The sequence below is a fragment of the Macaca fascicularis genome, chromosome 16 (assembly GCF_037993035.2).
Source record: "Macaca fascicularis isolate 582-1 chromosome 16, T2T-MFA8v1.1".
NCBI classification, from domain to species: domain Eukaryota; kingdom Metazoa; phylum Chordata; class Mammalia; order Primates; family Cercopithecidae; genus Macaca; species Macaca fascicularis.
This window is the reverse complement of record NC_088390.1, coordinates 34,635,416-34,660,524: the sequence shown is the minus strand read 5'-3', so window position 1 is coordinate 34,660,524 and position 25,109 is coordinate 34,635,416. Positions and strand designations below refer to the sequence as shown.

The window sequence follows — 25,109 nt, the reverse complement described above, 5'->3', positions numbered from 1 at the left end:
TGTCTTGGTGGGACAGCATTATAGTCAGTTGGGTTCTCTGTGGTTGGACTGAGGCCAAGATACTCTTGTTGTCCCATCCAAGTCCCCAAGGTGGATTTTTTTCTTCATTTCTCCCACAAGTGCCCCTGGAGTTATCTTCTAAACCATCCCTTTAAGATGATCCAAGCAGTGGTGGGTGAGATATAAGGTGGGCGGTAACAGCTGAAGATCCCACATCTTGGTTTATGGTAGGTCTGTGCCACACCCCATCAACATTCAGGAGGAGAGAGACTCCCCTTGTCACAGTAGAGCCCTGAAGAGAGAATGCTGGCTGTCAGGTACCCCTCCACCCCAAATCAGTTCAGACTACCTGGCCAAGGCCCCTGGCTGTGTGCCTTTTCGGCCCTAGATTTCCTGTTTTCTAACTCCCAGCTACTGTGCATGTAGCATTTAGAACCAACAAGTTCAAGGCTGGGCGTGGTGGCTCATGCCTGTAATCCCAGCACTTTGGGGGGCCGAGGCAGGCAGATCACAAGGTCAGGAGATTGAGACCATCCTGGCTAACACGGTGAAAACCCGTCTCCACTAAAAATACAGAAAATTAGCCGGGCGTGGTGGCAGGCACCTGTAGTCCCAGCTACTCGGGAGGCTGAGGCAGGAGAATGGCGTGAACCTGGTAGGCGGAGGTTGCAGTGAGCTGAGATGGCGCCACCTCTGCCTCCTGGGTTAAGTGATTCTCATGCCTCAGCCACCTGAATAGCTGAGATTACAGGCGTGCACCATCACGCCTGGCTCATTTTTGTGTTTTTAGTAGACACGAGGTTTTACTATGTTGGCCAGGCTAGTCTCTAACTCTTAACCTCAGGTGATCCGCCTGCCTTGGCCTCCCTAAGTGCTGGGATTATAGGCATGAGTGGTCTTGAACTTCTGACCTCAAGTGATCTGCCTGCCTCAGCCTCCTAAAGTATTAGGGATTACAGGCATGAGCCACTGCACCTGGCCTTGAATTATATTTCTTATGGACAGCACTGCTCTAGAAAGGAGATGAGATGGTATGCCAGGAGCGGCACAAGTCAGGATGCTGGGCAGGGGGAAGCAATTAGCCATTGCACTAGGGCCTTTGGGAACTTCTGACCTTGATACCTTCCTGAGCGTTGTACCAGGGTTGAAGGGTGGTCCCTCTCAGTAGACTGGAGATCCTGGAGGGGCCTGCTTGGTTGTGGGGGTGGGGCACACAGAGAGGAAAGGCCTGTCCAGGGCCTGGCAAGAGGCCATTACTAGAAGGGATGAGATTATAGATCCCATGTCTGAAACTCAGAGGGGTAGACTTTCAGAGAGAGAAAAAAATGTCATTTAATTTCCAATTAGGTGACATGGCCTATTTCTTCTTCTTGTTCCCTGCTGGTTAGAACAAGAAAGACTCTGTCAACTCTTTCCCACCAGGTTTTTATCAGTCCTGTCCTGTTAGATGTGCAGGGGGTTGAGTAGGTTGTGGGTAGGTTGCACACACCCTGGGACTGGGATTTTCTTTCAGGCTACCACAGCTTTCTTCCTAGGGCTATATTTAGGTGTTGGTCTGGGGAAAAGGATGTGAATTTTTTAGGATCCTGTTTATCCAGTGGACCCTACCCCACCCCCACCTTGCAGCTGTCTATCCTCTGTTTGGTCTGGAACTTCCCTTCCTTCTCTTGCTGCTTTACTTTGGTCACCCAGGCCCTAGAAAGAACACAATATTTGCCACTGAATCCCAACATCACCATTTATTAACTGTATGACAACTAACATATACTTAATTTTCTGTGTCCCATTTTCCTCCTTTGTACAGTGGAAATAATGATATCTACCTTGCAGGAATGCTGTGAGGTTCAGAGGAGATAGTGCATGTAAAGTACCTGGTATTAGGCCTAGGCAGTGGTGGTCATTAAATAAATGTTGATTCCTTTGAGGTCTTCTGTTAGGCGGTGGCTAAGGGTGCTACTCTAGGGATAACAGGCTCAGGAAAGAGCCCAAAGAATGGGATGTCTGTTGCTTAAACGAATATTGTCTGTGGGAGGTGATGTTGCATTAAGTCCCTTTTCTTTTTCCTTTGAGTTTGAATCTTGTTTTTTTTTTTTGAGACGGAGTCTTGCTCTGTCACCCAGGCTGGAGTGCAGTGGCCGGATCTCAGCTCACTGCAAGCTCTGCCTCCCGGGTTTACGCCATTCTCCTGCCTCAGCCTCCCGAGTAGCTGGGACTACAGGCGCCCGCCACCTCGCCCGGCTATTTTTTTGTATTTTTTAGTAGAGACGGGGTTTCACCGTGTTAGCCGGGATCGTCTCTCGATCTCCTGACCTCGTGATCCGCCCGTCTCGGCCTCCCAAAGTGCTGGGATTACAGGCTTGAGCCACCGTGCCCGGCCGAATCTTGTTTTTTTTTGAGACAGGGTCTCACTGTGTTGCCCAGGCTGGAGTAGTGTGATCATAGTTCACTGCAACCTCAACCTCCTGGGCTCAAGCAATCCTCAGATTCCCAAATAGCTAGGACTGTGGGCATGCACCACCATGCCTGGCTAATTTTTAAAATATTTTTGTAGAAATAGGATCTCACTATGTTGTCCAGGCTGGTCTTAAACTTCTGGGCTCAATCGATCCTCTTGCTTCAGCCTCCCAAAGTGCTAGGATTACAGGCATGAGCCACCCTGCCCGGCCTGTGTTTGAATCTTAAGTCAGGTCCCAGGTTGGCTTGAAGTATTCTCTTACCAGGAGGTCAGATCTCCCACATACTACCTCCAGGTACACCTAAGCCTTGGTCTATCAAGGATTCAAGGAAATGACAGGCTTTGGAATCTGGGCTTTTACCGCCTTATCTAAGCCTCAAGTTTCCTTATTTGTAAAATGGGGTAATAATAGTAACTACCTATAGAAAGGTTGTAAGGATTAAATCAATGGAGACAATAGTGGGTAAAGCAGAGTGCCTGGCACATAGCTAGCACCCACTGAGGAGTAGCTGTATCATTTGGTTATGTCTGGACTAGAGACACACGAGGCTCTGTTCGAATAACCTTTCTCTCTCTGTGTTTCTGTTTGCAGCAGCAAAGTGGGGCACCAAGGCCCTGTGCTAAGCACTCATAATCCTCTGGGGGTGCTACCCCATACAAACAGCACCCCCACCATGTTTAACCTAATGAAGAAAGACAAGGACAAAGATGGCGGGCGGAAGGAGAAGAAGGAGAAAAAGGAGAAAAAGGAGCGGATGTCAGCGGCAGAGCTTCGGAGCCTGGAGGAGATGAGCCTGCGACGCGGCTTCTTCAACCTGAACCGCTCCTCCAAGCGGGAATCCAAGACGCGCCTGGAAATCTCCAACCCCATCCCTATCAAGGTGGCCAGCGGCTCTGACCTACACCTAACTGACATTGACTCCGACAGTAACCGGGGCAGCATCATCCTGGACTCGGGCCATCTAAGCACAGCCAGCTCCAGCGATGACCTCAAGGGTGAGGAGGGCAGCTTCCGTGGCTCGGTGCTGCAGCGGGCAGCCAAGTTCGGCTCACTGGCCAAGCAGAACTCACAGATGATTGTCAAGCGCTTTTCCTTCTCCCAGCGTAGCCGGGATGAGAGCGCCTCAGAAACCTCGACGCCCTCAGAGCACTCTGCCGCCCCCTCACCACAGGTGGAGGTGAGGACTCTAGAGGGACAGCTGGTGCAGCATCCTGGCCCAGGCATCCCTCGACCAGGGCACCGATCCCGAGCCCCTGAGCTAGTGACTAAAAAGTTCCCAGTCGACCTGCGCCTGCCCCCCGTGGTGCCCCTGCCCCCACCTGCCCTCCGGGAGCTGGAGCTGCAACGACGGCCCACTGGAGACTTTGGCTTCTCCCTGCGGCGCACAACCATGCTGGATCGGGGCCCTGAGGGCCAGGCCTATCGGCGGGTGGTCCATTTTGCTGAGCCTGGTGCAGGCACCAAGGACCTGGCCTTGGGGCTGGTGCCAGGAGATCGACTGGTGGAGATTAATGGGCACAATGTGGAGAACAAGTCCAGGGATGAAATTGTGGAGATGATCCGGCAGTCAGGGGACAGCGTACGGCTCAAGGTGCAGCCCATTCCAGAGCTCAGCGAACTCAGCAGGAGCTGGCTGCGGAGCGGCGAGGGACCTCGGAGGGAGCCATCCGATGTGAGTGCTTCCCTGGGCACCTGGGCTGAGCAGGGATGGGGAATGTGGGTACCTCCTGCTGTTGTGCTTGACTGGGTAATCAGGGTCCCCACGAGCTGCGATCAGAGCTCGGCAGTGTGTAAGTGGGGAAGCCGTGCTGCTCTCTGAGCTTGTGGGGAAGCATGAGCTCAGGAGAAGGTGCCCCATGCTCATTATCCTCTGGGGGTGCCACCCCTACAAACATCACCCCTACCATGTTTAACCTAATGAAGAAAGACAAGGACATTAAAGGAGTCACACCTTTGTCTCTCAACTGTGTCTGGGAGCTGAGGACAAGTCCCCAAAGGTTCACTCCGGTAGAGTTCTGAGCAGTTTGGCCCGGCCTCATGGTTTTATGGTTCCCTCCAGTGTTCTGTGTCTGTTGGATTGACCTAACTGAATTCAGCATAATGCGTTTCTCAAGGGTGATGGGCTAGACCAAACTCTGCCTGAACCTTAGTTTCAGCTCTGGAGCCCTCGAGAGAGGTCTGCTGTTGGTTAGTAATTACTGTGAAAGTATTCAGCTTCTCCATTACAAGGATGGGTTAGGGGTTTGGGCACCATATTTCCTGAGCCCTAAATTGGGGTGTATAGGCTAACATGTGTCACTTCCAGATACAAGAGACAATCTGGATGGTAAAATACAGTATTTCCATGTTATTTAGATCTTGGGGATAAAAAAGACAAATGATTTCAAATTAGGGCTGTCATGGAGCATCTGAGATGTACAGCTGGTATGATTATATCTTTGGGAAAGATGACCTCAGGCCAGAGCCTCCTCTTGCCCCTGAGTGAGCAAGAGAATACCAGGTGAGGCTGCAGAGAGAGCAGGGGCAGATCATGGAGGACCTTATAAGTCACAGTTGTAATTCAGATTTCATCCCGGTGAAATGGGATCATCGAAGGGTTCGAAGCAGGGGAGTAACTAGATCTGATTTATAAAGGTCACTTGGGCTCCAAGAGTCTTTATTACCTCTCCTGGAAGGAGAAAAAGCATGGACCTGGAAAAGCAAGAGGGATAAAACCTGCACAGATACTATGTCCTGACTGTCCCTGAGATCCCAGCTGCCCATGCAAAAAGAGCAGCAGGAGGCACAGGAGCAGAGAGGTTTGTATCAGATGGAGGAACAGATCTCCATGGGGCATCAAGCTCACTAATCCCAGGGGTCTTTTGATAGGGTGGCTACATAGCAGTTTGAATGTCCTGCCTGGAGATAGTATACAAAGGACAAGTTGACCTCTGGCCATCTTCCCCTCCCAGCTGTGGGTTTTAGGATCGTCCAGATCATGGTCCCTGCTGCCTGACCAGGACCTTTTGGTACTAAGTGACCAGCCAGATGTGTCACAGTCAGAACTGGGAGGAAGTGCTAACAGGAGGAAACAGGCAGAGTCCCGGTCCCAGCTTTCTCCCAGGGAGGGGAAGCAGCTGCTAAGGATGGCTGCTCAACGCAGCAGCACCTTGGGCCTGAAGAGGGGCTGGCAGTGGTAGGATCAGACTATCAGGAAGCACTGTAGTTGGGTTCCAGGCCTTCCTTTAACCTGGAGCTAGCTGGGTTTAGGCAGCTTTGCTAGTCAGGGAAGGGTAGTGAATGGGAGGAGGCCTGTGTGAAAGACCTGGATTCTTCATTCCAGAAGCACACATTGAGCACCTACTATGTTTTAACCACCAGGTTAGGTGGAACTCAGAGAACCACAAGGTAGAAGGGGAAGAACAAGGGAGGGGTCTTTATGTCAGAAGCAAAGACTGGGCTGGGTGCAGTGGCTCACGCCTGTAATCCCAGCACTTTGGGAGGCCGAGGCGGGTGGATCACCTGAGGTCGGGAGTTTGAGAGCAGCCTGACCAACCTGAAGAAACTTAGTCTCTACTAAAAATACAAAAATTAGCTGGGCATGGTGGCGCATGCCTGTAATCCCAGCTACTTGGGAGGCTGAGGTAGGAGAATCACTTGAACCTGGGAGGCGGAGGTTGTGGTAAACCGAGATCAAGCCATTGAACTCCAGCCTGGGCAATAAGAGCGAAACTCCATTTCCAAAAAAAAAAAAGAAGCAAAGACTGTAACATGTTGCCATGCCTGTCTGCGTTCTTCCAGGCTAACACTGCTTTTAACAGATGGAATTTTCTTCTTAAAGAATGAATCCCCCAGGGGATTGTTGCCAGCTCCCTGCTGAACCACAGCAAGGCCTCTATGGGGCCCTGGGCCTGGCATCCCAGATGCTGCTTGGTTTTCTCTTTATAGCACAGGGATCATCCTGGCATCTCACATTTCCTAGCTTTCCCTTCCCAACTAGCTGCTGCTATCCCATCCTTGGGGAAGTAGACGGTTTAGCTTTGGAGGCCCTGGTGGATTCCAGGTTACAGCTGATATCCCTGAAATGCTTGCTCACTCTCGCTCCTATGGGGTAAGCCCAGCTGGTGCCCAGAGGACTTCTTCCCCAAGCCTCAGCCTGTGTCATCTGCCAGAGGACACAGTAGCAAACCCCATCCCCATGCATCTCCTAGAGCCATGTGGCAGGATAAGGAGACGCATAGGGCTGAAAGAAGCCCGTATCTTTTCTCATCCAGGTAGGTGGTGGGGACTCATGCCACAAGCAGAGAGGAGCAGGGTGAGCCCAGCATTTCCAGCTTCCTGGGACAGGCCTGGGAGTGGTGTGGGGTACTGCAGCCTCTTCTGTACCCTCAGCCTCTATCTCCTCCTCTTCCTTTTACTCCTCCTGCTCCCTGTCTTGGCAGCAGTTCTAATCCCAGTTATGCGCCAAGAGAAGTCTTCCTGCCTCCTCCAGACTCCTGGGAGGGATACCCTGATGACTGTAGCCCCACAGGGACAGCTCTTGCTGGCCACCCTGCCATCAGGCCATCCATCAACTGTGTCTACACATTGCCTGTCCCCAGGGAGCTCTGAGGGAGCTGACTAGCCATCTGTTCTCTTCCTGCACACAGATGTGGCCAGGCCCCCGGCTCCTCTCCATGGCCTGTTTAGAAGGCCCCAGGGAGACACAGCCCCTTGAGTTTCCCTCTCACATGGTGTGTGTCCAGAATGCTGTGTTCACACCTTCATGTGTCCTGGTAGCTGCTAGATGAGGTTCTGCTGGGAGCAGGGGTGAGCCACAGTGGTAGGGTAGACTTGGGGCCTGGTAGAAATCAACCAGCAGGCCTGGGAGAACAGCGTTTTCTACTGCCATCTACCTTCCACCTACCCGTCCGTTAGGGAAGCATTTGTTGAGCACTTACTGCATACTAGGTCCTGGGCTCCAGCGGTGAGCAGCACATAATCCCAGCCCCAAGGAGCTCATAGTTAGCAGGAAATATGGTCCAGCAGCAGACCATGACAGTACTCTCTGAGAAACTCAACCACAGGGGCCAGTCCTGGTGCTAGGAGTGCAGCAGAGGGGCTTCAAGTCCAGTCTTGTGCAAGCTGACATCTGGGTAGTAGATGAGTGAAGGGGAGGCAAGAGGAAGGGAAACGCTGTCACAAACACATGCCAAGGCCTAAAGTTATGGAGAGAGAATCACACATTTCAGGAATAAGGCTGGGAGACGGTGAGTGGGAAGGGAGTGTTGAGAGAAGCACTAGGAGGCATCCACGGGAGCCAGGTCACGGAGGCCCCTGTGAACCGTGCTGGGGAATGTGAACTTTAACCAAAGGGCACTGAAGCAGTTTAATCAGGGAGCAATAGGAACAGGTTTTAGGAAATTACTCTGGCTGCTTATGGAGCATGCTCTAGGGTGTAGCAAAGTTGGCTGTGGGGAGAGTGGTGAGGGAGTGATTGTGATCCCAGGAGAATGGATGGAGACCTGGACTCAGGTAGAGGCAGTGGGATGGAGGGCCATCTCAGACTTGAGCAACTGTCAGACTCTGGGGTCTTGGTGACCCACTGGTAGGGGACTGAGGGAGAGGAGGGGTCACGTGACCACCGGAGTACTGGGAAGATGCTACATTCTTTCCCCTTTGATTCCTTAGGGAAGGTTCTTGGGGGGCATCTGTATTTGGATCAGTTACTCTTAAGTTTGCTGAAGGCCAAGTGTTTCCTGAGTCTGGTGAGGTTAGGGGAGATGTTGGTAAAGTTGAGGATCTTAAAACCCCAGTTGGATCAAAATTCCCTCCTCCACTTCCATAAGTCTGGATGGGAAAGTCAAGTCCCACTGAGAAGGGGCAGAGGCCAGGCTGGAGACTAGAGCCTGGGAGAGGAGAAGGCCAGTCTGTCTGTATCCTCAGTGGGTCCATCCTAGGGGAGTCCCTTAGGACTAGGCATGTCCTCCTGCATCTGGAAATATGGGACCTTTCTGCTGAGCTCAGAAAAGCCCCACCCAGCTAAACCCTGGCCAACGTGGTTGTCCTGCCATGAAGAGCCAGAGGTGCTGGCCGGAAAGCAAGGCCTCCTGAGCTTTTTTTTTTTTTCTTTTGAGACAGGGTCTTGCTCTGTCACCCAGGTTGGAGTGCAATGGGGCAGTCTTGGCTTATAGGCTCAAGCGATCCTCCCGCCTCAGCCTCCTGAGAAGCTGGGACCATAGGCACACACCACCATACCTGGCCAAATTTTTTTTTTTTTTTTTTTTTATAATGGAGTTTCACTCTTGTTACCCAGGCTGGAATGCAATGGCGCTATCTCGGCTCACTGCAACCTCCACCTTCCTGGTTCAAGCGATTCTCCTGCCTCAGCCTCCTGAGTAGCTGGGATTACAGGTGCCTGCCACCACGCCTAGCTAATTTTTATATTTTTAGTACAGATGGAGTTTCACCATATTGGTCAGGCTAGTCTCGAACTCCTGACCTCAGGTGATCCACCCGCCTTGGCCTCCCAAAGTGCTAGGATTACAGGCTTGAGCCACTCACTGCACCTGGCCCTCCCTGAGCATTTGAGAATGTGGTGGGAAGGGAGAGGGGGTCTTTAAAGGAAGGCCTACCACTCCCTCCCAGCCAAGTCTAGTTGCTGTGGTAGGGGTACTTCCCCTGGTGAACTGAGAGGCTGCTAGTTGGAGGTTTTAGTGTGTGGGGTGGAGTTTCTAGTCAAAGGCTTTCAAGCTGTCGAGTTCCTCATGAGGTTGCCATGTTCATGTAAACCACCTCCACGCTCAGGTGGGTCTGGGAAAGGGCATGTTACAGTGGAAAGAGCATGGGCTTTGGAGCCAGAAAGACCTGGGTTCAGGTTTTACCAAAGTTATCACACCTTTCAGAGCCTCAGTGTTCACTTTTCCCTCAGTAAATATTTAATGAAGTTGACCTAAGGACTGGTCCTTAGCACTGTGCTGGCACTGGGGGATTAAATAAATAAAATATAATCTTTCCTTGAGGAAGCATAGACCTAAAAAAAGAAATGCAAAGCTGCTATCGCAGAAGTCTGTGCAGGCATACAGTGGGGCAGGAGGAAGTTCTGCCTAGGGGAAAAGGGTGGCAATCAGGAGAGGCCTCCTGGTGGAAGTGACCCGTTGTCTCTATGAAATGGGCCTATTCTATCCTCCCAGAGGTTGAGAAGGTTAAGTTGGAGAAAGATGCATACCCAATGAATTCACTCCAATTACCTCTGAGAAGCAGGATAGAATTGCAGGCTGAAAGGAGATTTGCTTTTTATTCTGTGTATTTTGTGGGTCTTTATATAAGGTAAGCATGTTTATGTTAGGCAAGTTCACGTATGTGAGATGTTGGCAGGTGGTAAATGCTTAGAAACATTAGTACCCTTCCCTTCCCTGTGCCCGGTCTCTAAAGCCATCCAGGAAGGGTAATTTTGCAACTTCCTTAATTAATCCATCCTAGTGTTCACCCATCCTTGCTCCTGAGGTTTTCTGATGCTTTCGTCTGGACTTTTCCTATAGCCCTAGCCTTACAGACAGCCAGCTAAAGGGAGAGATGAGCTTCTGGGTAGTTCCTATCCTTTTCTAGCTTATTAGAGGCCACCTTCTGGGGCCTGCAGGCTTGGCCATTGGTGGCCCTGCAGGAGACGAGCAAGTCAGGGTTGCCTGCATCTGGGAGAAGGACAGGGGAGCGCTTTTGCTGCAGGGGAAACCTTAGACCCCTTTGTAGAAACTGTGTGAGCCTCATCAACCTTGTCCCTAGGGTACCTGGCTGCTGCCAGGAGTGGGGCCTGCAGGATTCCAAGGGAAGACTCAAAATGGTCATGCCTCCAGGTATGTCAGGCTGAGTTTGGAGCACTGGGCTTTCCTAGGGCCTTCTGGTGGTGGTGGAGCAGCTGTGTGCTGCCTGGCTCAGTGTTCTAGAATGCTTCTGTTCCTGATTTTACTGCAAGTGATCCTTGGAGTGTTTTTGCTTTGTTTTGTTTTGTTTTGCTTTGGGTTTTTGGTTTCTGTGTGTGTGTGTGTGTGTGTGTTTTTTTTAAACAGGAAATTTTTACTTCAATTTGTGCCAAAGCTTCAGGCACCCCTGGCATCTGAGTCTCACCATGTGAGAACCCTGGCTTGGGGGCTCAGTGAGGATCCCTATCTAAGTCCTTTAGGTAATGAAGGGCCGGGGACAGGTGTCAAGGGCACGGGGAGTGGTGAGTGAAAGGTCTTCGGGATTGTCTATCCTGGATTAGTGGGGTGCATGGGACTGTCAGGGTGGGGCAGTGGACTTGATCATTTCCAAGGCTCCCTTCTCTGTCCTTGGAGGCACCATTCTGCCTTCTTCCTCATGAGATGCTGGATGAATTGCAGCCCTAGAGTGCCCTGGCCACCCAGCCCGTGGTGGTGGGCACAGTACCCAGGCCACATTGACCTGAGTATGGGTACACGACATGGTCATGGGTGCTTCTGTGGGCACAGCTTGGAGCCTTGGTGCAGGAGCAGGATCTTAAAGGTAGCCTGCCCTTGCCCCTTCCTGTCCTGGTCCCTTCCTGCCTGCCCTGACACCCCAAGTCACCATGCCCTCTGCTCCCTTCTAATCTCTCTTATTTACATTGGAATAGTTCTGGAAAATACCAGATATGCAAACACCCTGACTAGGGGTGGGTGGGGAGTAGGGTGAAGGGGAGTGTGTGGCGGGTGGGAACACAAGTATTTTAAAAATGCTGCAAATCTCTACAGCGTTTCCCAGAAACCACAGGCACGCGCTGCCTGCCAGCAGGGCTCCCACCACCCCACTGCACTAAGCTGCTGTATTCTCCTCACTGCAGTCTTGGGGGGACGGTGGGGACTGGTGACCCAGCTGAGGGGAGGGCTCCCCTGCTGCCTGGGCAGGCGGCCTGGCGCCTCCATTGTCAGTTCTGGGCAGCGGGTACGGTTGTGCCCCGGGCATCTGGCAGCACTGAGGCTGCCCACCATGCCAGACAGCCACTGCGAAAGAGCAGAGTGTTCAGGGCCCCCACCTCTGCTGTGCAGTTTGATGAGAGCAGCCGACTGAAGAGTCCTGCATGGTGTTTGGCAGCAGCTTCTGTTCTATTAAATACAGGGGACGGTGTTAGCAAAGCTTATTTTTTCAGTTGTGGGCTCTAGTTTGGTTGGGAAAGTATTTTCTTTCTTTTTTTTTTTTTTTTCGAGATGGAGTCTCGCTCTGTCCCCCAGGCTGGAATGCAGTGGCGCGATCCCGACTCACTGCAAGCTCCGCCTCCAGGATTCACGCCATTCTCCTGCCTCAGCCTCCTGAGTAGCTGGGACTACAGGCGCCCACCGCCACACCCGGCTAATTTTTTGCATTTTTAGTAGAGACGGGGTTTCACCGTGTTAGCCAGGATGGTCTCGATCTCCTAACCTCATGATCCGCCCGCCTCGGCCTCCCAAAGTGCTGGGATTACAGGCGTGAGCCACCGCGCCCGGCCTGGGAAAGTACTTTCTTAGACCTAGGTCACCCCTCGGACTCCCTTAATCTCCCGCCATATGTTCTCCAGAATCAGGGCATGACGTTCTGCCCTGGTGCAACTCAGCCTGGTTGCTTTGCACAAACTCTGGGCCAGGGCAGAATGTCAGGTGTTTGCTGGTGTTCGCCGGGTGTTATCTGTAGCGCTCAGTATGGTGCATAGTGCAGACACGTGCCCTAGGTGGTGTTTAATTGATCTGGGTAAGACTCAGCTGAGGCAGGGCACAATGGCTCACGTCTATAATCCCAGCACTTTGGGAGGCCGAGGTGGGCAGATCGCTTGAGCCTAGGAGTTTGAGACCAGCCTGGATAACATGGCAAAACACCATCTCTGCAAAAAATACAAAAATTAGCCGGAGGTGGTAACACATACCTGTAGTCCCAGCTACTTGGATGACTGAGGTGGGAGGATCCCTTGAACCTGGGAGGTTGAGGCTACAGTGAGCTGTGATTATGCCACTGATTATGTCACTCAACTCCAGCCTGGGAGACAGAGCAAGACCCTGTCTTGAAAGAAAAAAAAAAAAAAAAAAAAAAGACTGAGCTGAACAGGAATGCCTTGGGGGAAGGGCATGAAAAGTTCTGGCAAGGTGAGGATCACGTCTAACATTCACTGTAGGTTAGGCACTGTTCTCCGTGTTTTACATACATTCACTTATTTAATTTTTCTCAACAACCCTTTGAAGGAGGGATCATAACAATCTGTTTTAAAGTGAGGAAACTGCATTACTGAGAGGTTCAAGTTAAGCAAATTGCATAAGGTTGCACAGGTATTAAGTGACTCACCAGGACTTGAACTCAGGCCATCAGCTCTTGACTAATCTGCTGTATAGAGGAGAGGAAGGCAGTATCCGGATATCCGTATAAATCCACTGCCCAGCTCAGACCTTCTGACTCCTGCTGCCCTGTCACTAAAAGCCTCTTCACCTCCTTGTCATCCTTCCAGAAGGGAAGCCAGGAGTGACAGGCCTCTCTTGAGCTGTGGTGGTGTGCTGCAGAAGGGTGTGACCGTTGCTCTCAGTGTCTCCTGAGGGTTAGCCAGAGGAAGTGAGCCCAAGTGGCAGCAGGCAGGATTCAATCTTGTGGGAGCTGGGAGAGGGAAGGGTGGCAGAGGGATGCCTTAAGAAGAGAAGTGGCACCTGCCTTGGCAGCATTTGATGTGGTCCCCAGGAGTGGAGGGCCATATGCTAGATCTGGGAGTCTGGGACGTTGCCCCTCTCACCTTTTTGGCCTATACTGGCATGCTGGTGCTGATCTCCATAGCACTTGGGGTGACCGGATCCCTGCAGTGTCACCTCTGACCAAGAGCAGGCTCGCTGTGTTGCTCGAGGCCATGCTGTTGTTTCCTCTGTGTGTTGTGGAAAAACAGTGGCAGAGCACAGCCTGGCGGAGGGCCTGGCAGGGGTGGGGGCAATGCAGGCTTCTCACTGGCGTTTACCCTTGAGCTCTGCTGTTCATTTTTTCTGTAGCCCCTTTCCGTGCCCACGCTTGTACACTTCTACACATTGGCTTCAGTTTGAATGTCACTTGCACCTGATCCTCCCAGACCATGTCAAGTTCCCACCCTGGCAGCACCCCAGCCTTCTCATAGCATTCACAAGATGGTAATTACTGAGTTATCTTATTCCTTCTCCAGTGCTGGAGCACTGCACAAGGGCAAAGGACATTTGTTGAAGGAAAGAAGATGGTTCTGTAATCAGGAACTAATTCTGTTCGGTCTTCCAGACCAGAACCAAAACTTTAGCTCAGTTTTGGTTCCTGGACCCCTCCTGCTCCAACTGGCCTTGGTGACTGGTCTCTAGGACCTTAGCGTGTCCCGTCTCCACCCACGGACTGTTTCTTGCATGCCTGGGGCCTGGCATCTCTCACAGGACTGGAGGAGAGGCAGCTCTGTGGGCATCCAGGAGCAGGAGCCTGGGAAGGGGGATCCTGGGGACAGGCTGCCTCCTGCCCCCACACAGGAGCCCGCATGAAGGTGCCAGGCTTGGGTGAGAAGAAGATTCAGGGTTACATGGGGGGCTATGCAGTGTCTGGCCCAGACCTTGGAGGAATGTGCCTGTCTTACTGGCTGCAGGTCTCTGAGGGGCTGGAATGTGGCCCGGTGGGGCTTCCTCTTCCCTTCTGCTGCTCTCCCTGAACTGCCTTCATGCTGGAATGTCAGCAGGCTGGGAATTTTCACAGCAAGGATCTTGCCCAATCACAGCAATGGGTTCCAGCTGGAGCCTGGGGACAGCTCCCACATGTCCCTACCAGGGAGGGGAGAGTGGGTGCTAAGGCAGCCCCAGTTGCTCTGCTCCTGGGGCCCAGGCTCGGCTCCCATCCCCTCTGGGAGACAGTTTTGGCTCCTGGAACCTTCCCACTCTGACTGGCCTAGGTGACTTGTCTGTAGGACCTTAGCATGTCCCTACTAGGCCACGTCAGGGGGAACCTGGGCTTCTGGAGCTGTAGGGCTCAGGAGAGGGAGTGGGAGGCCTTGGAGCCCAGAGACTCCACCTCTGTGAGGAGAGAACAAGGCTGGCCATGTCCCACAAGGCCTTGCTACCTCTGGTGTGAACATGAGTCAGGGAGGGGAGCCGCCTCGGATTCCATCCTCAGGTGGGGCAAGGCCTCTGGTCGCGGGTTCTCTGGCCTCGGCTGGAGGTGGCCCTGCCGAATTCGTCACCTGTATCTGTCTGCTCCCCTGTGGGTCCCACAACACCTTCGGGGCCTGGTCCCCTCTCTTAATGACCTTTCCGGCTCCTGTGCCCTTTGCCCTCTGATCTCATTTCTGCTGGCTGCTCCCTCCCACTCCCATTTCTGCAAGGAGCTGACTCACTTCCTCCCTCCCTCCCCAGCTCCTCTCCCTGCCAGGCCCTGGGGCAAGCAGGGTCCATACAGCATGGCAGGTTCCTCCCAGGGAGCTCTTCTCTGGCAGCAGGACTGAGGCTGCCCCGGCCCTGGGGCAGAAGAGGGCTGCATGTGTGGTGGGGAGGAGGCAGGGCTCTGCGCTATAGGAAAGGTGAGATGTGGATGTCCCCAGAGCCTTGGTGCAATCAGGGTGGGATGTCAGGACACCTTGATGAACACTGCTCTGTGTCAGCCCCTGAGCCTGGTTCTGTGGAGGAGAAAGGCTGAAGATGGCACCCCTGTGATGACAGGGCCTATGCGTCTGCAAGGACAGAAGACATCTGCAGGAAGTTTGATCTCAGCCCTGGGTGGCATGGGCTAGAGGCCAAGCAGTGACAGCACCGTCAGGCAGCATGAGACTGTCATGACTCTCCGTGACACCCAGTTTCATGCCTGGCCCCAACACATCAAGGGGAAAGTATCTGGAGATTCCAGTAGAACCTTCCAGGGACATGGCGAGGGAAAGGGTCTAATACCATCTGCTTGTGCGGTTAGTTCTTCCTGCTGGGGGCCCTGCCTTCTGCCCCTGCCCCTCCCTCATGTGCGGACTGCTTTGGTTGTGGAGCTGACTGTAGAAGCACTGGGCTCAAAGCAGTAAAAGATTTCCTCCCTGGCTGGGCTGGCATCTTCTGCCTTGCCCTCCCCAGAGCTGTCCAGGCTGTGGGAGCTAGTGTGCCTGGCACTTCAGGCACGGGGGGAGCCCAGCATGTGCTGAGCCTGGCACAGTCCTGCCTCCTCTCAGCAGGCACCTAGGTTCCCTAAAGGACATGGGCACAGGGTGGGTCGAGTCCCCACTCACTTGGCCATGCCTCAAGATCAACAGAGGCAAGAGGGAAACTGGGCCCCCTGCCTGAGAAGCCTGGGGAGACTGCTGTGGCCTGTCTTCCCAGAATCGGTGGCCAGCAAACATCCCTATTCCCCTTAGCACTTGGCTTTGCCTGGCAGAGCCCCGATTGCCCTGGCAGCCTGAGATTCTGGCCTCAGGATTTCTGAACAATAAAAGGGGTTTCTTGCTTAGATGAGGTGAGGGGCAGGCAGGAATGAAGCCTTCTCCTAGGGGTACCAGCCTGACCACCTCACCCCAAATGCCCTTGCCCTCCCTCGAGGGAGGCGAGTCACCCTGTGTGGTCACACCAAGACCTGTCTACACACCTCTCCTGGCGCTGCCTAATCACTCCTGCCTCCACCCATTGTCACCTAACCTCAACCTGGGAAGAGAACCACAGAACTGGGCTCTGTGGCAGGACACCCAGCTTAGGAATGGCCCAGGCGCCACATACACATGTGCACATACTCTCTCTGTCTCTCACACACACACACTCTGTCTCTCTCACACACACACTCTCTCTGCAGAATGTAGAATGGGTTGTCCTTTTCTCCCAGACCCCTCCAGTTTCTGCCATTTGCTTCTAGCCCTTACCTTCTCTGTCAAGGGGAAAGCAGCTGGCTTCACGCCAGAGGACTTTGTCTCTGGGGTAGGGGAAACAGTTTTCCTGCTTTAATCAGGGCTTTGGGTTCCTACCCAGCCCGCTTGTCTTCCTTTGATGACTGATTTTGAGGTCTCTCTTCTGTGCCTCTGAAAGAGGGACCCATCCTATAAAGGGTCCTCTACCCTTTGTCCCACCCATTTTCTTCAAAATCCCAAAACTGCAGCTCTTATTGTTGCTGTAGAAACAGATGTTTGTCAAATATGAAGTTGCTTGGAAGGGCTAGTTTTGGCTGCAGGAACTGCTTTCAGCTCATCTGGGGAGAATAGAGGAGGAGAGTGAGGGCCCCAGGCAAGGGCCCACAGGTCAGGAGTTGCGTGTGGTTACGAAGGTGTTGTTAACACAGTGCTAAGTATTGGCTACAGCTTGGCCTCTAGAGCCAGACTGCCTGGGTCTGAATCCTGGCCATGCTGCCTACTGGCTGAGTGATCTTGGGCAAATTATTTAATTCCTCTGTGCCTCATTTTCCTCATTTATAAAATGAGAATAATCATAGTAGTTTTAGTCCAGTGTGGTGGTTCATGCCTGTAACCCCAACACTTTGGGAGGTAGGAGGATCGCTTGAGCCCAGGAATTCAAGACTAGCCTGGGCAACATAGTGAGACAAGCCCAGGCAACATGGTGAGACCCCATCTCTATTAAAAATACAAAAATTAGCTGGGCATGGTGGTGTGTGCCTGTAGTCCCAGTTATTCAGGTGGCTGAGGTGAGAGGATCGCTTGAGCCCAGGAGTTTGCTGCAGTGAGCCATGATTGAACCACTGGACTCCATCCTGGGTGTCAGAGCAAGACCCTGTCTCAAACAAACAAGCAAACACAAAATAATAGTACTTTCCTTGTAAGGTTGTCTTGAGGATTAAATGAATCAATACATATAAACCACTTAGAGCAGTGCCTCAAAATAGTGCCTAGAGTCAGTGAGCACTGGGCCAGGCACAGTGGTTCATACCTGTAATCCCAGTGCTTTGGGAGGCTGAAGTGGGAGGATCTCTTGAGGCTAGGAGTTCAAGACCAGCCTGGGAAAGAAGGTGAGACTTTGTACAAAGAGTGAAAATATTAGCCGAGTGTGGTGGTGCATGCCTGTCCTAGCTACTTGGGAGGCTGAAACAGGAGGATAGCTTGAGCCCAGGAATTTAAGGCTGCAGTGAGCCATGATCACACCACCGTACTCCAACCTGAGTGACAGAATGAGATCCTGTTTTAAAAAAAAAAAAGTGAACATTATCATCGTCATAATTAATCTGTCTCTGGTACGTCAGGAAGCACGGGTGCCTGGTAGCTTGGTACCCACAGTAATGTCACAGGTGCTGTTCCTGTTAATGACTCAGCTCTGCTCTATTCTTTATTCTTGTCCTTACGCTGATGCTTTTGCCCAAAGTACCTTTCAGGTAGAGATGGGGAAGAGGCCCAAGCTTACTCAGGGCTTCACAGTAATCTTAGCGAGTGATTGCTTTGGCCTGAGTTTCCAATCTGCTCTGAAGTTTGATTCCAGTTTTTAAAATTGAGCTGCTTTCTCTGTGACTCCCTCCAATCAGATTCTTAGCTGATGGCAAGACCTCTGGAATACTAGGTGTCTTTCTACCCATTTGTTTTCCATTTGAACAAACTTACCCTACTTTTTGGTCTTTCTGCAACTTATTTTGTTTATTCACACCTGTCTTGCTCCTGACAGCCCATTTAGATTAGGACTAAGCAGGAATTGACGCATAGAACAGAAAGACAGTCCTGACCTGCCAGTTCCAGGGTCTGTTCTCTGCTCCTACCACCACACATATGAGTGTCCCCAGACTCTCCCACTTGTAATTTTTACTGCAGCAAAACCTCTCCAATGAAGTCCCTGTGATGGAACGCAACAGTGGTCAGACCCGCCACTCTGTTCCTTTGCTCGTCTGTGGATGCGGGGCTAGGGGGCTTCTCTAAGCCTCCTCTCCAATGTATCAGGTATGTCCAGAGTCCATTCTCCACTGTGTCCTCCCCTTCCTACTTTGCTTCATCTAGCCAGTGATACAGGAAGGTGTCCAGTTAATGGGCCTCATTGCTCCATGGCAGAAATCCTGGCATGCCCTGGATGAGTCTTCATTGGCCTTATTTGCTGTTGAAAGTTCAGGATTCTATTGGGACTTCTGTCTCTATAGGAGTACTAACATCAGATAAGTCCTGCAGCCGGTGGCTTGGGGAAGCCCTCAGGCCACTGCATTCCAGATGTCTTACTTGGCTTGGCCCAGAGAATGCAGAAACAAGGAACGATTGTGCGATTGTGCAGGGCACTGAGGGGCTTTCTCCCAGGCCTGGGACGCCTTGGGGTGGGGGCAGGTTTCCATTCAGCCTTGCTTCTGCTCCCAGCTGGGTATTAAATTGTGACTACAGTCCCCTCCTCCACCTCTTTTGGAGGCCTAGGGAACAAGGCAAGGCATGTGGGGATAGGAGTCTAGGCAGACTCTGGGATGAGGAAGGGAGAAAACAGCAGGTGGGCAGGGGCATCACCTGAAGGAGGCATTGGTAGAGGGACCAGGACACATTGAAAGGGAACCTCTAGACCAGACCTGCCCAACAGAACATTTTGCAAGGATGGAAATGGTCTGTAGTGCTGTCCAACTTAGTAGATACTGCACCTTAAATTTTATTTGATTTTTAATTTGTTCAGAAGTATCCTCATTGTTTCCATTTAACTGGAATTTTTTTTGAGACAGGGTCTTGCTCTGTCGCCCAGGCTAGAGTGCAGGGCACCATCACAGTTTACTGCAGCAAGCTCTTGGGCTTAAGTGATCCTCCCACCTCCCACCTCCCCCTCCCAAGTAGCTGGGACCACACCTGGCTAATTAAAAAAAATTTTTTTTTAGAGATGGGGTCTCACTATGTTGCCCAGGCTGGTCTTGAACTTCTGCCTCAAGCAATCTTGCTGCCTAGACCTCCCAAAATGTTGGGATTATGGGCATGAGCCATCACACCCGACCAACTTCAATTTGAATAGCCACTCATGGCTAGTAGCTACCATATTGGACAGTACGGCTCTAAACAGCTCCCAGAAAGAAACAGTTGGGTGTTCTTGAAGGTTTATTTCCTCTTTCAGAGTTCCCCTGGTGAGGCAGGGGATGGTGGCATTTCCCTTCCTCTCAGGAAGGAAGATCTGTCCTCTCAGGCAATTTCTACACCTCACAAGCTCTGGAATCCTGATGCCCCAGGGCCAGCAGGTCCCTGGCTGTGTGCCACCACAACTGGGGCAGCGCTTCCTTTCCTCGCCAAGCATGTCTTCTGCCCAGCTCTGTAACACACAGGTGCTCACATGCCCCAGTGGATTTGGCCCAGGCAGTGAGCGCGGAGGTGGTGGATTGGTATGCAAGGTAGAAGCTTTTGCTTCTTCCTGTTTCTATGGACATAGGGTTTGTACTTTATTTTTACTTCAAAGGGTTCTAGAAACAGGCCCAATAGGGGCTTCAGAGGTGAACACACATATTCTCAAATATTTATTGGATGTCCAGTGTTAGGAGGAACCAGAGGCTTGTCTAGAGGAACTTCTCTGACTTTGAGAATAAGCACCACAGGCCTCCATCTCACACCCAGGAAGACCTTACTGATATTTTATTTAAATTGCTGTGACTGACCCTTAAGCTGGTTTCCTTTTTTTTTTCTTCTGTGGAAATGGAGAAGAGTTGTCATTTATATGAAAAAGAGAACAATGCTTCATTATGTTTATTCCCTCGTGTCTGCCAGAGGGGGTGGGGAGGAGAACATAATGCATGTGGTACATTTAGAAGACCCAGAAGTGACCCAAGTCCTGATGAGATGTGGGGCAGGGCTGTGGAGGATTTTGGGAAACTATCCTCAAGGCTGGCTCATGGCTTTGGGCCTTGGGGAAGCTTGGCAAAGCAGAGGCAATTTGGAAATCCCCAGCCGCCATGAGAAACTCCCCAGCAGCTGAGAGACCTCAGAGAGCAGCAGGCCTGCTGCCGGGCCAGTCAGCTGGTCCCTGCAGTTTGCCGCATATGCCTGCCTAGTCTTTGGGGATTGACTCTGGGTCTTGGCAGAGAGGACAAGCCCAGGCGTCCGTACTTGGGCTCTGTGCCCAAAAAGGTGTGGTGGCACATGGCTCTGAGCAAACCGATGGGTGTGCCAATGCAGGGACTGGGTGGGTGTAGGGGCTGGGGGGAGTGCCAGAGCCCCAAGCCTCAACGACCACCTCTGGGGCAGTGATTTGTGGCTCGCCATCCCAAACCCACTGATCTTCCTGATTGCTTGTCCTGGGCCCCTCTCTAGAACAGACTCAAGGCCTTCCTGGCGTCTTTTGACCTTGCATTCATGTATTCATTCATTTATTCCGTCAGTAAGCATCTACTGAATGCCTGCTAAATGTAGGAACTGTTTTAGGTTAGGGATAGAGCGGTGATAAAAACAAAGTGGGCGCCGAGCTCATCCCTGCCTCTTCTTGCCCTACGCATCCTGGGGACGGCGAGAGGCCATCTTGCCACCGCTGACCCCTCGGGCCTGAGCTCCCGGGGGACGCCTCCTGGGGGCGGGGCCCGGAGGCCGGCCAGGCGGAGGTGAAAGCCCGCGGCCCTAGCAAAGCGGGAGGGTAGATGAAAAGGTGGCTGCCACCCTCTGCCGGGCGCCAGCGGCGCTGCAGGGCGGAGCTTCCGGAACTCCAGGCGCATGTGCTGGGCCTGGCCCCACCCCCTTGGCCCCGCCCAGGCTCCGGCAAATCCAGGAAGTGTGGCCCGGGGCCTGGGGCTGACTCGGGCCTCGCAGACCCTGATCCGTGCGTAGGGTGCTGAGTGGCTGCGCTGGCCCTGGGCATGCACCGTTGGCCACTCCAGGTTTCCTCTCAGCCCTCCTTCTCCTCTCTGAGACCATCCCTAGGCTTCTTAAAGGGAGTCTGCCCTCTACCCCTTCAGAATCCACTGGCCTTCGGCACCCGGTAGAATTTCATAAAAAATCTTGTCACCTCAATACCAATCGCTGTCTCCTAACACTGCTGTTTCATACGAGATGACATTTTGTTACACACACACACACACACACACACACACACACACACAAAGGAATAAAGGATAATTCCTCCCAAGAAAGGGAAGGGACTCCTGCGCTGGCATTTTCTTTGAGACAGTGTAGACTCTAGTACTGGCCCTAGGGCTGGCGCTGAGGACCTCTGAAGTGGTCATCCAGGAAGTGCACCTGCCACCCTAGTGGCTGGGCCCTCCCACCCCAAAAGCAAGTGCTCCAGGCCCTCCTGGCCCTGAGCTCTGAGTGCTTTAAACAGGACTCTCCCCAGCTCCCTAAATAAACAGTTCTGTTACTGACACTTTACACACCACAAATTTGTAATACAAGGATCATATAATTCGTACCCATTTATGGCAACAGTGTTTGTAGACTTTTTCTTTTTTTTCAGGAGTTTTGATTTACAGGGGAACTAGAGGGACAAATGGGGTCAGAGAAGTATTCTTTTGTTAAGATATATTTTGTTAAGATATATCTTAACAGTGAGATATATCCTAACAAAATACATCTTCCCAAGCTTGAAACCTTGGTATCTTTCCTTCCTTTTCTCAATCTCCACCCACACCCGCTCGTGCCCATTTCCCATCCTTCCCCAAATAGTCACCAAGTCCAACTTATTTTTCTCTTGGATCAGCCTCTCTTCCCTATCAACTGCCAGAATCCTAGGCAGACCCTTCTTACCTCTCATTTGGTATCCCTTTTACCTTGACTTCCTTTTCTTTTGGTCACCCAGGCTGGAGTGCAGTGGCATGGTCATAGCTCACTGTAACCTGTAACCTTGAACTCCAGGGCTCAAGTGATTGATCCTCCCACCTCAGCCTCCCAAGTAGCTAAGACTACAGTTGCATGCCACCATGCCTGGCTAATTTTTAAATTTTCTGTAGGCGGGTCTCTCTGTGTTTCCCAGGCTGGTCTTGAACTCCTGGTCTGAAGTGATCCTCCTGCCTTTGCCTTCCAAAGTTTTGGGATTCCAGGTATGAGCCACAATGCCTGGCTACCTTAACTTTATAATGTTCTTTCACCTTCCAGCCTCCTTTCTCCTCCTCTTGCATCCTGTTAGCTCAGCAATTTTTTTTTTTTTTTTTTTTCTTTTTTTTAGGCAGGGTCTCTCACTCTGTCACCCAGGCTGGAGTACAGTGGTGTGATCATGACTCACTGCAGCCTTGACCTTCCCCGGGCTCAGGTGATCTTCCCACTTCAGCCTCCCAAGTAGCTGGGACCACAGGCATGCCACCACCACACCCAGCTAATTTTTGTGTTTTTTGTAGAGATGGGATTTTGCCATGTTGCCCAGGCTGGTCTTGAACTCCTGAGCTCAAGCAGTCTACCCTCCTCGGCCTTCCAAAGTGCTGGGATTACAGGAATAAGCCACCATGCCTGACCTGCTCAGCATTCTTAAGTCACAGGTTAAATCATGCCCCATCACTCTCCAGAAACTTGTTATGCCTCCCATTGTTTTCCAGGCAGGTGGTGGTGTGTAAGGAGCTGGGCTCTGGAATCTGAACAACCTGAGTTCAAATCACCTGGCCGGTCACAATCTGTGTGATCACAGGCAATTATTTAACCTCTGTAAACCCCGTTTCCCCATTCCACAATTCCCCTTTTCATTACCTTGCAGGGTTTTGAGAGGAAAACGAGTAGCACTGTGCCTGGCCATGGCTAGTGCTCGGTGTGTGCCTTCTTGTTCCTTAGACTGCCCACCTTGCTTTCATCTCAGGTACAGCTCTTTCAGGTGGGAGTAACAGAAAGCCCAGCTCAACTGGCTTAAAAAGATATGCGTTGTCACCAATATCTGAAAAGTCCAGTAGTAGAACTGGCTACAGGCTCAGCCTTATCTGGAAACATTAACAGTGTGACCAAGACCTGACCTTTTCTGTCTCTCACCCCATCTTCTAGGCAGGCTTGGTCCTCAGACAAGTAATGGCAAAATGTCACAGCCCCAGGTTCTAGTTGTGTGGATAGAGAAGTGTGACTCTTTGAATAATCCCAAAGTTTCATTATGTATCCTTGAAACTGATTGGGTCACATGCCCTCCATGAACCTATAGCCTGAGGATATTCTTATTGGCCAGGGCCAAGTCATGTGCTGGAGTGGGTCCCCAGAGGGGAAAATAGGGTGCTATAATCAGAGGATGGAGGAATGGGTGGCGGGCAGCAGAAACAACACACATCCACTATAGCATACACCTGCTTGATTTGAGACCCAGCTTCCTTCCCAGCTTTATCCCGCCTTGGTTTCCTATATGTGTCATACATTTCTTCCAGACTTACTGTCCATATCTCATGCTTTTCCACCTCTTTGCCTTTTTATTTTATTTTATTTTATTTTATTTTTTTGAGACAGAGTCTCTCTCTGTCGCCCAGGCTGGAGTGCAGTGGCGCAGTCTCAGCTCACTGCAACCTCTGCCTCCCGGGTTCAAGTGATTCTCCTGCCTCAGCCTCCCAAGTAGCTGGGATTACAGGCACATGCCACCACGCCCGGCTAATTTTTGTATTTTTAGTAGAGATGGGGTTTCACCATGTTGGCCAGGCTGGTCTCGAACTCCTGACCTCAGGTGATCCGCCCGCCTCGGCCTCCCAAAGTGCTGAGGTTATTGGCGTGAGCCACCACGCCTGCCTGGCCCCTTTTTGCCTTTTCTTACACTACTTTTTCTTTTTCTTTTTTTTTTTTTTGAGACGGAGTCTCACGCTGTTGCCCAGGCTGGAGTGCAGTGGCGCGATCTCGGCTCACTGCAAGCTCCGCCTCCCGGGTTCCCGCCATTCTCCTGCCTCAGCCTCCTGAGTAGCTGGGACTACAGGCGCCCGCCACCGCACCCGGCTAATTTTTTGTATTTTTAGTAGAGACGGGGTTTCACTGTGGTCTCGATCTCCTGACCTTGTGATCCGCCCGCCTCGGCCTCCCAAAGTGCTGGGATTACAGGCTTGAGCCACCGCGCCTGGCTTACACTACTTTTTCACCCTGGAATTCCCTTCCTACCTCATTACCACATTATAACATTTCTCTCTTTCACTGGCCTAGCTCCAAGCTGTCTGTAAGCTGTCTGCCTAATTCCCTAACTGGAACATTGATGTCCCTGTTGGAGCACTGAGCACATTCTGACTTGAATTTTAATTATTGGGGTACATTTGTTACTTCCTCTGCTGGTCTGTACATTTTTTAAAATCAGGAAATATTTAGTTGAAAACAATAACTAAATCATCTTTCACTGAGTCACTCAAATGTGCCTCGTATTGTCTCTGAGCAGGGCCCAGTGCTAGGTGAGTGCCGGGGATAGAGCAATGAGCTACACACAACCTCTGCTCAGGAAGCTCAGTCTGTGGTGGGGAAGCTGAAAAAGAAGCAGGCACGGTGCTTCCCCACAGTGTTCACCTTGAGGTATTACAGTTCACAGCTAGTTGAATAAGTGAACGACTTCCTCCAGCCCTCAGAGCCTCCTGTCTGGCCTGCCCCCAGCTCTGCTTAGCTACTCTGCCTGGTCAAGTGCCTGAAACAGAGCCAAAGACCTTGCACTCACCCACACCACCAATGTGGGAGAATAGAGCAGTTGAAGTTGTCACCACACATGGAGATCCCCTTGTTCCCCACTGTATTCCAGCCCGCTTATTGTGCATGCACCATTCAGATCAGTTGGTTAAATCCATATGGATTTTCGTGGAACGCCTGTTGTGTGCCTAGTGCTGGGGAACGGGATGGGATATAAAGGAAGTAGGAAATAGTCCTAGCTCTCCAGGGAGAGCAGGCTTAAACATTCAACACGAATTGATTATCATTCAGAACATTAGTTATGCTGTATAGTCATGGCACGTGGACAG

The 25,109-nt window shown here is 51.7% G+C and overlaps 1 protein-coding gene across 16 annotated transcripts in view; it reads left to right on the top strand.

Annotated features, from left to right (window-relative positions):
* The window catches only part of MYO18A (myosin XVIIIA), a 106,646-nt gene that overhangs the window by 10,325 nt on the left and 71,212 nt on the right, over positions 1 to 25,109 (top strand). For all 16 annotated transcript variants that reach the window (XM_074018906.1, XM_005583300.5, XM_005583299.5 and 13 more), the window contains exon 2: positions 3,048 to 4,128. In XM_074018906.1, coding sequence (XP_073875007.1) covers positions 3,130 to 4,128 — 999 coding nt within the window. In that variant the 5' untranslated portion in view covers positions 3,048 to 3,129. The remainder of the gene's footprint in view (positions 1 to 3,047; positions 4,129 to 25,109) is intronic.